This window comes from Cetorhinus maximus, chromosome 1, assembly GCF_964194155.1.
Source record: "Cetorhinus maximus chromosome 1, sCetMax3.hap1.1, whole genome shotgun sequence".
Taxonomy (NCBI): Eukaryota; Metazoa; Chordata; class Chondrichthyes; order Lamniformes; family Cetorhinidae; genus Cetorhinus; species Cetorhinus maximus.
In genome coordinates this window covers 53,102,857-53,118,225 of record NC_135879.1, presented here as the reverse complement: position 1 = coordinate 53,118,225, position 15,369 = coordinate 53,102,857, and the positions used below count along the sequence as shown (strand labels likewise).

At 41.1% G+C, this 15,369-nt stretch overlaps 1 protein-coding gene across 1 annotated transcript in view; it reads left to right on the top strand.

Moving 5' to 3' along the window:
• Nucleotides 1-15,369, top strand: part of naf1 (nuclear assembly factor 1 homolog (S. cerevisiae)) — a 282,046-nt gene that overhangs the window by 29,118 nt on the left and 237,559 nt on the right. Inside the window, exon 3 of the mRNA XM_078540728.1 lies at nucleotides 11,524-11,659. Within this exon, the coding sequence (XP_078396854.1) occupies nucleotides 11,524-11,659 (136 nt within the window). The remainder of the gene's footprint in view (nucleotides 1-11,523; nucleotides 11,660-15,369) is intronic.

The following is a 15,369-nucleotide window of genomic DNA, read 5'->3' as shown; positions in this document are numbered from 1 at the left end:
ATGGGCCACTAGTTAAAAATAAGAGGTCGCCCATTTAGGACGCAGGTGAGGAGAAATTTTGAAGGTTGAGTCTTTTGAACCCCCTTCCTCAAAAGGTGGTGGAAGCAGACCTTTGAAGATTTTTAAGGTGGAGGTACATAGATACTTGATAAGCAAGGGGGTGAAAGGCTATCAGGCGTAGGTGGGAATGTGAGGTTGAGGTTTCAATAAGATCATGGGTGATCTGATTGTATGACGGAGCAGGCTCGAGGGGCCGAGTGACCTACTCCTTCTAATTTGTATGTTTGTATGAAAAGATTGCTGTTACAGGTGCTAAACCTCGATCTGGATTGTAATCATGAGGTGTGAAATAATGTGGCAAATTTAAAAAATGGTACGAATAAACAACTCCCAAGTGTTAGACCGCGAGTTTGGAGACAGATAAAGAAGACTGGAAACAAAGGGCAAGATAGTGAGCATGACGCACAGAATTGGAGTGGGAAAGTAGAGATGCAACTACACGAAAATGCAACATAAGACCATGAGCTGTAGGGAGCATAAGTAGGCCATTCGGCCCATCGAGCCTGCTCTGCCATTCAATGCGATCATGGCTGGTCTGATGATTCTCAATTCCACTTTCCTGCCCTTCCCCATAATCCTTAATTTCCTTACCTCAGCCTTGAATATACTTAATGACCCAATCTCTACAGCCCTCTGCAGTAAAGAGTTCCACAGATTCACTACCCTTTGAGAGAAGAAGCTCCTCCTCATCTCTGTCTTAAATGGGCGATCCCTTAATCTGAGATAATGCCCTCTGGTCCTAGACTCTCCCACAAGTGGAAACTACCTCTCAGCATCTACCCTGTCAAGCTCCCTAAGAATCTTGTATGTTTCAATAAGGTCGCCTCTCATTCTTCTAAACTCCAATGAGTACAGGCCCAACCTACTCGACCTCTCCTCATATGAAAATCTCTCCATACCCGGGATCAACCTAGTGAACCTTCTCTGGACTGCCTCCAATGCCAGTATATCTTTCCTTAGATAAGGGGACCAAAACTGTTCACAGTATTCTAGGCGTGGTCTAACTAGTGCCTTGTATAGTTTTAGCAAGACTTCCCTGTTTTTATACTCCATTCCCTTTTGAAATAAAGACCAACATTCCATTTGCCTTCCCCATTAACTGCTAGCTTTTTGGGATTCATGCATGAGGAGCCCCAAATCCCTCTGTGATACAGCTTTCTGCAATATTTCTTCATTTAAATAATATTCAGCTCCTCTATTCTTCCTGCCTAAGTGCATAACCTCACATTATATTCCACCTGCCAAGTTTTTGCCCACTCACTTAACCTGTCTATATTCCTCTGTAGATTCTGTGTTACCCTCACCACTTGCCTTCCCACCTACTTTTGTGTCATTCACAAACTTGGCGATAGCACACTCACTTCCCTCATCCAAGTTATTAATATATCAAACTGCCAACTTTTAAGACTATGCGAAGAGCTTTGTAATTTTACTGTCAGATGCAGTGGCAAACTGGTTATATTACTGGACAAGTAATCCAATGGTTTGCGTTAATCAATTTGGAGACTTGACTCAAATCCCATCACAGAAGTAGGAGAATTTAAATTGTTAAATAAAATCTGCAATAAAAGACTAGTATCAGTAAACATTGTATGAAATCTACTGATTATTGTAAAAACCCGGGGGAGGAAATGCTGTCCTTACCTGGTTTAGCCGATTGGAACATCAGACCTGGACCACTGTGGTTGACATTTAACTTCACTTTGAAATGGCCCAGCAAGCCACCCAAGCACTAAACATGACAAAGGCACAGCCAGCCCAGTTCACCCTTTAAAATACTCCTCACTAACTTCTGGGGACTTGCCAAAATTGTGAGACCTGTCGCACATGCTAGTCAAAAAAATAACATTGGTACCCCATTCATCAGCTTAAGCAGTCACCCTGTCCACCATTGCTGTAGTGTGTACCATTTACACCATGCACTGCAGAAACAGGTCAAGCCTCCTTTGATAGCACCTTCCACTCTCTTAACTTCTACCACCTGAAAGAATATGGTCAGCAAGCACATGGAGACACCACCACCACAACCTGCAAGTTCCTCTCCAAGTTATGCACATACAGACTTGTAAATATTTCTCGCCACCTTCACTTCTGGACCAAAATCCTGGAGCTCCCTCCCTAACAGCACCATCAATACCTACACTAGATGGATTGCAGCAGTTAAAGAAGGTGCTCACCACCACCACCACCTCGAGGGCAATTAGAGATGGTAATAAAAAAACAGTCATTGCATTATGCCAGTCATACTTGCAGAATCAAACCTTACATCCACCTCTCCTGGGTATCTCCTGACCAGTCCTAACTTCTCATGGCATCAGGTCAAAACCCCCTGCTGATTACTACCTACCACCCTTTTTCAGCTGAATCAGTGCTCCTCCATGTTGAGTATCACTTGGAGGAAGCACTAAGGGTAGCAAGGGCACTTAATTATCTCTGGGTGGGGAAATTCAATGTTCATCACCAAGTAACATGGTAGCACCACTTATGACCAAGATAGCGAGTCCTGAAGGACATATTTGCCAGACTGGGTCTTTGACAGATGGTAAGAAAACCCACACGAGGGTAAACCTACTGGACCTCATTCTCGCCAGCCTATCTGTTGCAGATGCATCTGGGCATTACAGTCTTGTTCTGGGTAACCACCCACAGTTGCTGTAGAGACTAAGTCTTTCTTTCACACCGATGGCACCTTTATTGTGTTGTGTGGCACTATCGCTGTTCTAAATGGGATAGATTGGGAAAAGATCTGGAAGCTCAAACTGGGCATCCATGAGGTGCTGTGGGCTATCAACAGCAGCACAATTGTATTCCTTCACAGTTTGAAAACATGTGCTCCAGAGCAACCATGCCCCCAGCAAAGTTGTTCCAGTACTGCTGCAGCATTGACATTACTCAACAGTGTGGAAAGTTGCCCGTGTATAGCCTGTCCCCAAAACACAGGACAAATCCAATCCAGTCAGTTACCGCCCCATACTCTACTCTTAATCGCCAGCAGAGTAGTGGAAGGTATGTTAAACAGTGCTACAAAGTGGCACTTACTCAGCAGTAACCTGCTTACCAATTTTTCCAGGACTTCTCAGCTCCAGACCTCATTCTAGCTTTGGCCTAAGGATTACCAAGGAGTTGAATTCCAGAGGATTGGGGGGAGTGACTGCCCTTGACATTAAGGCAGTGTTTGACCAAAAGTGGCATCAGGGACCCGAGCAAAATTGAAATCAATGGAAATTAGGGGGAAAACTCTCTGCTGGCTGGAGTCATACCTTGCACAAAGGAAAATGGTTGTATTTGTTGGAAACCAATCATCTCAGGCCCAGGACATAACTGCAGGAGTTCCTCAGGGCAGGGTATTAGATGCAACCATCTTCAGCTGCTTCATGAATGACCTTCCGTTTATCGTAAGGTCAGAGGTAGGGATGCTCGCTGTTGATTGCAGTGTTCAGTACCATTTGCAGCTCCTCGGAAAATGAAGTGGTCCACGTCCACTTGCACGCCCTAGTTTGCTACCATGAGCCAGATTAAATTCCACCCTGTGTTTCAAGAGGAGGTCAGAGGCTGGCTGGTAAATAGATTACTCCTGACTCCCCAAGGCCTGTCCACCATCTATAAGGTACAAGTCAGGAGTGTGATGGAATACTCTCAACTTTGCAGGATGAGTAAGCTTCTTGAATGTTGTTGGAGCTGCAATGCCATCCAGGGCAAAGCAGCCTACTTTATTGGTATCTCATACATTACCTCAAACAATCACTTCCTCCACCATCGGCACACAGTGGCTGCAGTGTCTGCTATCTAGAAGACGCCCTGCAGTAATTTTCTTGGACGGCATTTTCTAAACCAGTGACTTCCACCACCTGGAATGACAAAGGCAACAGCTGCTTGGGAACACCACCACTTGCAAGTTCCTTTCCAAGTCTTGCACCATCCTGACTTGGAACAAATCGCCGTTCCTTCACTGTCACTGGGTATAAAACCTGGAATTCCCTTCCTAACAGCACTGTAGGTGTACCCTCAGCACATGGACTGAGAAGGCAGCTCACCACCACCACCTCGGGGGTAATTGAGGATGAGCAGTAAATACTGACCTTGCCAACAACGTCCACATTTCATGAGCAAATAAAAATAGGTATGATTTCCTCTGAGTACTGAACCTGTTTACAGTATGCAAGTTGTGCTCTGCAGGTACTTCAATCAGTTGGTTGTCATATGCAATAATTAAATATTGATTTTTGACCATTGCCTAAGGCCCTGTACAATTAAGTCAGTGGCAGTAGTTGATTTTGGTGCTGGCTTAAAATTTATAATTCCGTTTTAGTGGACAAATTCTAAAGAGGTGCCATGCACCCCAGAAAACTACCAGTCGCACACATTAGGAATCAATTTGATGGTTTGAGTTAGAAATTGGGTAAATTAACCGAACATTGGAATGCCTATATTGTTACAGGGTACTAATTATAGTCTTATTGCAGTACATTACTGTGCAGTGTAATAGTTCTGGCTTAAATCAAAATGTGGTTATGGAATTGATACATTTTCGCACCTGAAATAATTAATGTAAATGTTGATGGTAGAGGCACATTATGAAAATCCCCTGCCCCATTACTGCTATTAACTAAAAAAAAAAGTTTCCAGAAACAAATTTTCATTTGCTTCACCAGGCAGTGTCGGTTTAACACAGGTTATCTTACTGAAGTCCAGATTTATGAATTAGATTTTTGAAATCCAAGCATCTGATCTTTTGATTGGGGTAGTTCTGTGCTCCTACTTAAAATAAGAATTAATCTGGTTGAGTACATGCAGTTTTTAATGTTTCTTATTGCTGAACTGTTGTGAAACGTATGCAATATAGTTAGTTGCTCTTGTGTGACTTAGAGTATTATTCATTCTAGAACTGAATTATTCAGAAGGAGGTGTGTATTAGAAGCCAGTGTATGGTTTTAACAGTTGATGGCATCTGCTCATGGTGGACTTTGGATATCCGTAAGGAGAGGAGGGGAAGATGATGTGCTTGTTTATAATTCAGTTTCTTGTAAGGAAATGAAAAGTCACAAAAGGTGACATTTTCAGTTTGTTTGAAGCAGAGGAAAGCCAAGTTCTTTCAGTTCCATATTTGGCAGATAAATCTTTTGAGCAGAATCTATTAGAGGGTGGGGAGTGACAAGTCTTGTTCACTCTTAAGTGCACTGAACAGATGGAAAAATGTTGCACATTCTATGTTTATGATTAATTTTAGGATGTTAATAACTGCTGAAATATTGTAGAACCAGTATACAGATACTTGAACATTTAATGTGGCAATGTTTCTCCATTTGCTGTGTATCACCCTGGTTGTTGTTATCACTAATTATCACTAATTGACATCGAAGACTTATTACTTGAGAAAATAGCGATGGGAAGCAGTTGGTTTTCCCCCATCAACCTTCCGCCACTTATTGATTTTCACCAAGTACCTTGCCTTGGCCCACTGGCATTCCCTCACCTCAGATTTGGTTCCGTTGTATACTAAATGAGAGAGATTGATTTGTAATGAATACTTGCATTGAAGGCAGTGCAGCAAAGATTCATTAGATTGTCCCTGGGATGACAGGATTGTCCCATGATGGGAGCCTGAGTAAACTGTGTCTATATTCTCTGGAGGTGATCTCATTAAAACATTCAAGATTATGAAGGGGCTTGACAGGGTCAAATTCAGAGGTTGTTTCATCTGGCTGGGGATTCTGGAACAATAGGGCACAGTTTCAGAATAAGGGGTCAATTATTTAGGACTGAGACGAGGAGAAATTCTTCACTCAGAGGGTTGTGAATCTTTGGAACCTTGTACCCCAGAGGGTTGTGGATGTGCTACCATTGAGTATATTTAAGGCTAAGATAAACAGATGTTTGGTCTCTTGGGGAATGGAGAGATATGGGGAGTGGCAGGAAAATGGAATTGAATCTGAAGGTCAGCCATGGTACTGAATTGTGGGGCAGGCTTAATGGGCAGTAGGAACTACACCTGCTCCTATTTCTTATGTTCTAAATAACTCTAATATTGTATCGTGAGCTGCCAGGATGGTAGAAATAGTCCTAGTTTGCCTTCTATCTTGCAAATCATGTTCCTTTGTACAGGGAGTCAGAAAAAGTTATTAAAATAATTTATTCTCTGATGTGGACAACGATGGCAAAGCCACATTTATTACCCATCTTGGTTTCTCTGAAAAAGTGCTGATTGGTCTTATTAAAAATACTTGTTCATTTTCTATAGTCATGTAATGTAATTGTTGCGAGACATAAATGCTTGATTGGCTCTAATAAAATGAACTTGGTTTAATGGAAATATATGCTGATATTACAATTATCACTATCCTAGAATCATAGAGCCCACTTAGAATAAATGGTGTTCATTCTGGGGGTGTTGGCATCACTAGCAATATATCAGAGTTGACGCTACCTATCCTTAGTTGCCCTGTAGAAAGTATTGGTGAGCTGCTCTTTAAACCACTGCAATCTGTGAGGTGAAGGTATGCTCAGAGTGCTGAAGTAAGGTCCAAGATTTTGACCGAGTGATGACCGCACTATTGATAACTCCTATCACTTTGCTGATGTTTGGAAGTAGGCTGATAGGACAGTAATTGTCCAGGATGGATGATTTCTTTTCGTGGAGAGGACATGCCTAGGCAATTTACCATATTGCCCGGTCGATGATGTGTTACAGCTTTACCATGTGGCTAGAGGCATGGCTAGCTTTGGAGTACAAGCCTTTGATAGTAAAGCTGGGATGCTATCGGATCCTGTAGCCTTTTGATATGCCCAGTGCACTGTTTATTGATATTGTTGAATGAATTGAATTGGCTGAAAGCTAGCACGTATGATGGTGAGGACCTCGGGAAGGATCACCTACTCGGCACTTATGCCTGAGGTGGTTGTGAATAGTTCAACCTTACAGAATCATAGAATGGTTACAGCATAAAAGGAGGCCAATCGGCCCATCACGTCCATGCCGCTCTCTGCAAGAGGAACTCGCCCAGTCCTGCACCCCTGTCTTTTCCCTGTAGCTCTGCAAATTTTTTTTCATATGATTATCCAAATCCCTTTTGACAGCCTTGATTGTGCCATTTCTTGGTATTACATGCAGTGAATCGAATTGGCTGAAGGATCTGATGCTGGGGCGGAGGCTAAAATGGATCATCTGGTTGGTACTTTTATCTGAAGATGGTTGCAAATGCTTCGGGCTTGTCTTTTGCACTGCTGTTCTGGGCATCCCCATCATTGAGGCTGGGATATTTGTGGAGGTGCCTCCTCCAGTTGTTTAATCTTCCATCATCATCACTCACAACTGTATTTGGTAGGACTGCATAACTTCCATCGGGTCTCTTGGTTCTGGGATTGTTTAGCTCTGTCTTTCGCACAGTGCTTCCGCTGTTTAGTATACATGTAGTCCTGTATTATAGCTTCGTTTTTTACGTATGCCTGGCATGTTCTCCTGCACTCATTGAACCAGGGTTAACCTCCTGGCTTGATGGCATAGATAGAGTGAGGGATATGGCTTGCCATGAGGATTCAGATTGTGGTGGCATATACAATTCTGCTGGTGTCTCAGTGCTTCATAGATGCCTGTTTTGAGCTACTAGATCTATTCGGAGTCTATCCCATTTAGCACGGTGGTAGTGCCATACTACACCAGGACTGTTCCTTGCCTGTGCTATCCACAAACCTCTCTGCCTCGTGGGTGGACTGCAGTGATGCCAGCTGTTGCTCAAGCTCCAAACCATTGAGGATGGGGATGTTTATTGATTTTTTTTTTCCCTCCCTCTTTACCTTGCTTAAATATTCACTGCCATTCATTAGTGGAATTGGCAAGGATGCAGAACCTTGATTGGATCCGTTTGTTGTGGGATGACTTGGTTCTGTCTATAGCATGCTGCTTCCACTGTTCAGAATGCATGTCATTCTGTGTTGTGGTTTCACCAGGTTGACATCTTATTTTCATTTATTCTTGGTGTTGCTCCTTGTATGCTCTTCTGCGCTACTTATTGGACCAAGGTTGGTCATTTGGAAAGAGTCAGCAAATGAGATTCCAAGTGGTATACAATTCTGCTCTTGCTGAAAGCCCAAGTGTGTCATGGATGCTCAGTGTTGAGCTGCTACACTTAATCAATGCGTTTAGTGCAATGATAGTGCCACACAACATGATGGATGGTGTCCTTAGAATGAAGATTGGAATTTGCCCCCACAAGGGTGGGGGTTGGTCACTCCTATCAATACTGTTGTGCAAAAATACACCTGTGAAAATGCATCTGTGATGGGTAGATTGGTGTGGCTCAGGTCAAATTGGTTATTTTATCAGGTTGGGTTCTCGCCATCTATTCTGGCATCATAATTCTGGCAGCTGTGTTCTGGACTTGGCCAGTGACATCAGCGGTGGTACTACCAAGCCACTCTTAGTGATGGGCATTCAAGTCCTCCACCCAGAGTATATCTATGTCATTACTATCCTCAGTGCTACTTGCAGGTGGTGATGAACATTGAAGAGTATTGACTCACCAGCTGAGGGATGGTGTCAGTACCTTCTGGACTTCAACAAAAAACACAATCAGGCTGGTTAAACATTACTTTCTTTAACAAAGTTTGTGTTGGCCTGCCTTAATTAATCCACACCTGTCTAAGTTACTATTAATTTTATTCTGGATTTGCTTCTAAAAACTTTTCCACCACCAAAGTGAAACTGGCTGACCTGTAGTTGCTGGGTTTATCCTTTGCACTTTTTTTGAACAAGAATGTAATGTTTGAAATTCTCTAATCCTCTGACACCACCCCTGTATCTAAGAGGATTGGAAGATTATGGCCAGTGCCTGCACAATTTCGACCTTGCTTCCCTCCGCAAACTAGGATGCATCCATCCAGTTCTGGTGACTTCACTTTTAATACAGACAGCCTTCCTAATACTTCCTCTCTATCAATGTTTAACCTGTGCAATGTCTCACCTGCCTCCTCTTTCACTCTAACTCTTACTCCTTGGCAAAGCTGTATGCAAAGTACTAATTTGGTAACTCAGTCATGCCCTCTGCCTCCATTCATAGATCCCTTTTTGATCCCTAATTGGCTCCACTGGTCCTCTTATACCCTTTTTACTTTTTGTATGGCAATAGGAGACTTTTGGATTCCCTTTTATGTTAGCTCATCCATTTGCTTTGGATGAGCACAGCCCCAACAACACTCAACAAGCTTGACACCATTCAGGACAAAGCAACCTGCTGGATTGACATCCCATCTACCACCTTATTCGTTCACTGTACCAATGCACAGTGGTTTCAGTATATCCCATCTGCAAAGTGCACTGCAGCAACTCGCCAAGCCTCCTTCGATAGCACCTTCCAAACCCATGACCTTTACCACCTGGAACAACAAATGCAGCAAATGGAACATCACCACCTGCAATTTCCCCTCCCAAGTCGCTCACCATCCTGACTTGGAACTACATTGCTGTTCCTTCACTGTCGCTGGACCAAAACCCTGGAACTCTCCAGCAGCATTACAGGTATACTTAGACCATGTGGACTGAATAGTTCTAGAGTGCAGCTAATTATCACCTGCCCAAGCAGCAGTCACATCCCATGAATGAATAATAATTAAAAACCCTCCTCCATTAATTTTTAGCCCACCCAGTATCTTGAATATCTCCTCTTTGCCATAAATTTAGCAGCATTCCCTGTTAATTTGTATTACCTCTCTTTAGTCTTCCAAAATGCATAACTTCACAATTTTGTGCTAAATTGCCATATGTCTGCTCATTTCACCAGCTTTCTACGTTCTCCAAAAATCCATTACTATCCTCCGTACAAAGTTTGTTTTTAGGTTATGAGCTAACTTTGAAATTATGCTTCGTGTACCAAAACCCAGGTCATTCATATATCGCCATATATTCATTTATATCACTGACCCGTGGAGGTAGGGGGTGCTCCATAGTATGCTTCCTTCCAGTCTAATAAACAACTTTTCGCCACTACTGCCCCTTGGCAAATTTTGTGTTCAGGCTACCACTGTCCCATTAATAGCACATCATCAGTTTTGCTAACAAGTCTATTGTATCACACTTCTTCAAACACTTTTTGAAAGTCTATATACGCATCATTAACTGCACTATTATCAACCCTCTCTGTAATTTCATCATAAAATACATTCTAGTTTTGATCCCTGGTATTCAAGTGATAATTTTGTCCGAGATTATGCTATTTAAAAGCCTCCCAATCACTTTAAGCTAACTTGCCTATAGTTGGCTCTCCTTTTTTTTGAACTAGACTGCAACATTTGTTTCCAGTCCTGGTGCCACTCCCATGTCCATGGAAGGTTGAAAGATTGTGTTCAGAACCTCTGCTATACTTAAATTTAACTTAACATTTGCATAAATAGCCTTTCTCCCTCCTCCTCTCCTGCTCCTGCTCACACAAAAACACACCTTGACAGGTTTAACATGTGCTAAAGTGTTGCATTTTAAAGCAACGCAAATTTGTATCAGTTTAAAGGCAATGAGATGCAGCCCTGAAGTTATATCTTTAAGCCAGATGGACCTGTTTGTGGAGTATCATAAATGATGCAATGAGGGTCAATTTTTCAGAATAAGGCTTTTTTTTTAAAAAGCCTGCAATCCAAGGAGGGAGAAGATGCTGTTTTTATGTTGAAAGGTCAAAGTGATCAGTATTCCTGTACATGAGAACAAATCTAACTTGTAACACTGCGCCTTTGATTCCAGGAGTCACTACAAATATATATGGTGTACGTGGTAATCTGATGTGTAATATACCTTTAAGAAGAATGTTATAATGGAAGATCACATGATCTTAGTATCCAATAGCAGAGTAACGTGGGCTACCTTAGTAGTCAGTAGTCTAGAGTCAGAGTCTGTAATGCAGAGACAGGATTTGAGTTGTAAGCACACAAGTGCAACTGCTGAGTTCCTTTGTAAATAAATAGAAAGTGTTCTACATAAGAAGTGCCTGTTGATCTTCTGTCTATGTTACCAACTTGACCATCCTGAAACAAGCTGTGCAACCTGGATCCATTAGTCCAACTAAACTAGTGACCAGGATCCAACACTGCCCTTGTAAACTGTACACTCTTCAGTTCTTTTAGACGGAGGCAGCATGAAGATAGACTGCTTGTACAGTAATGTAATTTATTCTTATTGTGGTAGGAAATCCAACTTCGTATTTTTTTAAAAACCTGTTTTTTTTAAATTCTGCTAACTGAAATTCTTGTTCTTTATAGTGCCAAATTGGAGTTGATTGTCTGATTTTTTTTTCCTCACTGATTTCATTGTTTACCACTAAACAGAATAATGTACTACTTCACCCGATTACTATATTGATTATGCCTGTTCAGTTTTATTGTATTTTATAACAAAGCCAAATAGTATAGAAAGATTCTGATATTTGCTCTGATGTGTATATTTATATACTTTTTAGTGTGGTTAATTTATATTTTGTTTCACAGTGATTCAGATTCCACATCGTCGTCATCTTCTGCACCATCGGTGGTTGTAATGTCAGATGGTGACGATGACGATCAGGAACCAGGAGAAAAGAGAAAACCCCAACCAGTAAAAACAAAAGATGAACTCTTGTTGGAGGTAGGTACAAGTTTCACGTTTCATTGATTTTCAGAATCAGTGGTGATCGGAAAAAAATGGTGATTTCAAATTGCTCACTAATGTTTGGTTGCCCTAAATTCTAAAGGTTTTGAGACAACGGGAGTTGATTTGAGTATGGTGAACCGTATTTGGCCTATATTCTTGACTCACAGTCAATATACCTTAATAAGTGCACCCCATATGTTAAATTTACACCTGTTTTACTGCTGTTATAAGCATCATATTAATGTTCCGCACTAGAGGTATAAAGCAAAACTAGGTCTTTTCTCATCTCGCAATTTCATTCCCATGGAAAGTCATGACATTGGTGACCTGGCAGCAGCGTGATTTCTCCTTGAATGACATGGAAAACAGTGAGCTTAATTTCATCAGTTTGTTATTCTGAAGAAATGAAACCTGTCATTTTTTTATGTGAGCATTTTCTCAATGTAGTTCTTGTTGAAAGAAAGCTTGCATGTATTGATTGTAGCAGACTTCACCATTGACAAGTTATCTTCTAGCTCTGTACCTACAAAAGTGGCTGTCATAAAGTTTGCTAAGAATGAGATCCATTCCTCCGAATTGCCTCGCATTTGCTGCTTTTTTTTTGTTTGTTCATGGGTTATGGGCATTGCTGGCTAGGCCAGCAATTGCTGCCTATCCCTTGTTCAGAGGGCAGTTAAGAGCCAACCTGTGAGTCAGGAGTCACATGTAGGCCAGACCAGGTAAGGACAGCAGATTTCCTTCCCTAAAGGACATTTTGCAACAATCGGCAATGGTTCCATGGTCGTCATCAGACCTTTTAATTCCAGATTTTTTTGAATTCAAATTTCACCATTTGTCATGGTGGGATTTGAATCTGGGTCCCCAGAGCATTACCCTGGGTCTCTGGAATATTAATCCAGTCACAATACCACTATGCCCTTCTGCTCATTTTGTTCCACAACAGTTCCTCACATTTGTTAGAAGCACACAGTGGCTGAGCCAGAGCTATGTATGAATATTGCTTACTTTGCCTATGTATGTATGTTTCACCCTGTGTTTACATCTGTCTCACTCTGTCATGTTCTTGACCTCCTGCATGTCTTCTCTAATATTTCACTGTCTACCTTGCTCAATCCCTATATATTTGGCAGTCCATACATCACTGTTAATTCTGTTGTACTATTATTTGTGTCTGTTGGTCTTATTCTGCAATCTAAATGCGTCTGACTGCATCTATGAGAGTATCTCCATTCGTTTAAGCTTTCTGTCACTTTTGTTACTCCTTTTTTCCTGCCAATATTTCTTGTCTAATGTGTCTGATTACCACAATAGAAGTTGCATTCATTTCTCTCTTTACCTACCTGTTTTTAAAACCTTATATTTTTGTCTTTTTATAAAGCTATTTTCAAGAGATGTATAACTTTTTTAATGTTTGTTGAGATGCTCAGTCAAATTGTTACATATTTCTGCACAAGCAGGTACATATTTGCATCTAGTTTTCATGTAGTAACAAAACATGAAATGAGGGAAAACATTGACTAGATTTCATGAAAGCAGGTGAATATGTTATACCAATTTAGAAACCAAGAACAGCAATTGTAATTGTTAACAACCTAATTTAATCAAGGTTACTTTCTTTTGCTGCACTTTATTATTTTTTGTACTATAAAAGTAACCCTTGTAGGATTCATTAGTTACAATTTATATGTGAGGCTAGCTTCACTCATGTCTGGCATGCCAATCAAACAGAGTTTGACTAATTCTTGGAATTTTTGAAGATTTCAGAAAGTACCCATATCAGCTCACATTTTGGTCAGGCCAGGAGGGCACCAGTACAGAAAGGTCTGAGGACACAAACTCTTCCTAGCATGGGAATCGGGGTGATAGGAATTTTTTTCTTTGATGTGCTCATATATTGTGGCTGAGGCAAAATGTGTGATCACTGCTGTGAATTGTAGTCTGGCTGGTCACGGTTCCAGAGCTCTGTAATGACGTTATAAAAAAATATTTTTGATGCACCCATACATGGATGTAGCCAGCGTTTGAGGCTTGATTGTTAACAAGCCTCAGCAAGTAAGTGTGATTTATTGGAACATACTATAGACCATACTATAGACTATAGATTTTGGTTAGGGAAGGAGGATATAGACTGAGGTGCCTATTATTTGGTGCTGTTTTCTCCTTGTGCAATTGTTTCTGTGAAATGCAAGAATTTATTATATGGCATGTGATATTAGAATTAAGTAGCACTGTATCTAAAATTTTGTGGACATATATTAAATATTGAGGTTACTCCATTAATTAACGTCATTGGCAAATCATAAATGTTTGAGCTTGTTTTTGACGCAGGGAGGAAGAATTTGATATATTGTCAATGCACCTGTTCAACTTCGAGAAGTGTAAACATTTAAGTAACTTGGCATATTTATTATCTATTTGCTTTTAATATCAAACATCTTATTTTAATCATATATGATCATTCTAAGATGTGACATACAGCAAACATGTTGGAGTCATACCTAGCACAAAGGAAAATGGTTGTGGTTGTTGGATGTCGATCGTCCTTCACTGTCTCTGGGTCTCCGTGGGTGCACCTACACCACGTGGACTGCAGCGGTTCGAGAAGGCAGCTCACCATCACCTTCTTGAGGGCAATTAGGGATTGGTGATAAATGCAGGCCTAGCCAACGATATGCACATCTCATGAAAGAATCAAAAACAAAAATCTGTTCTAGGACATCACTGCAGGAGTTCCTCAAGGTAGTGTCCTAGGCCCAACCATTGTGCAATCAGCTGAAAATGTTCATCATTCATGACTCCTCAGATACTGAAGCAGTCCATGTCCAAATGCAACAAGACCTGGACAATAACCAGAGACAATAAGTCAGGGATCCCATATGCTCTTTTTTTAACTGCCTTCTCAACTTGAACTAATACTTTCAAAGGCTTGTGTATGCACACCCTTGGGTCTCTATTGTTCCTGCACCCATTATAAAATTGTACCATTTAGCTGATGGTGCCCCTACCCTTTCTTCCTACCAAAATGAATCACTTCACTTTGAACTAATTTTCATCTTCCATTTCACCAAGTTTGCCTATGTCCTCTTGAAATCTGTTACCACCCTCTTCACTCTTTGCTACATTTCAGAATTTTCTGTTATCTGCAAACTTTGAAATTATGCCAAAGTCCAGGCTTTTAATCAACATCAAAAAGAACAGTGGTCCTCACACTGATCCCTGGGTATACCACTGTAAATTTCCCTCCAGTCTGAAAAACCACCATGCTCACTACTCCTTGCTTTTAGTTCCTTAGCCTGTTATGTACCCACACAGCCATTACGCCTTTAATCCTATTCCAATTTTGCTAACTAGTCCATTATGTAGTATTTTTAGTTTAGGCTCCTTTTGAAAGTCCATATATACAAGTGCTCTATTCTCATCAACCCTGAAGTACTCAATCAAATTACTCAAACATGATTTGCCTTTCAAAAATAGGCAATTTGTTAAAGTGCCAATTAATTTTGTCCTACGAACATACCAAATAAGTGGAGTAGGAGGCCATTCAGGCCCTTGAGCCTGCCCCACCATTCAATAAGATCATGGCTGCTCTGTTTGTGTTTAGAGTTCAACATTTCCATCTACCCCCAATAACTTTTGATTCCCATGCTTGACAAGAATCTACCTGCCTTAAAAATATTCTGTCACCCCACTTTTATCACCACTCC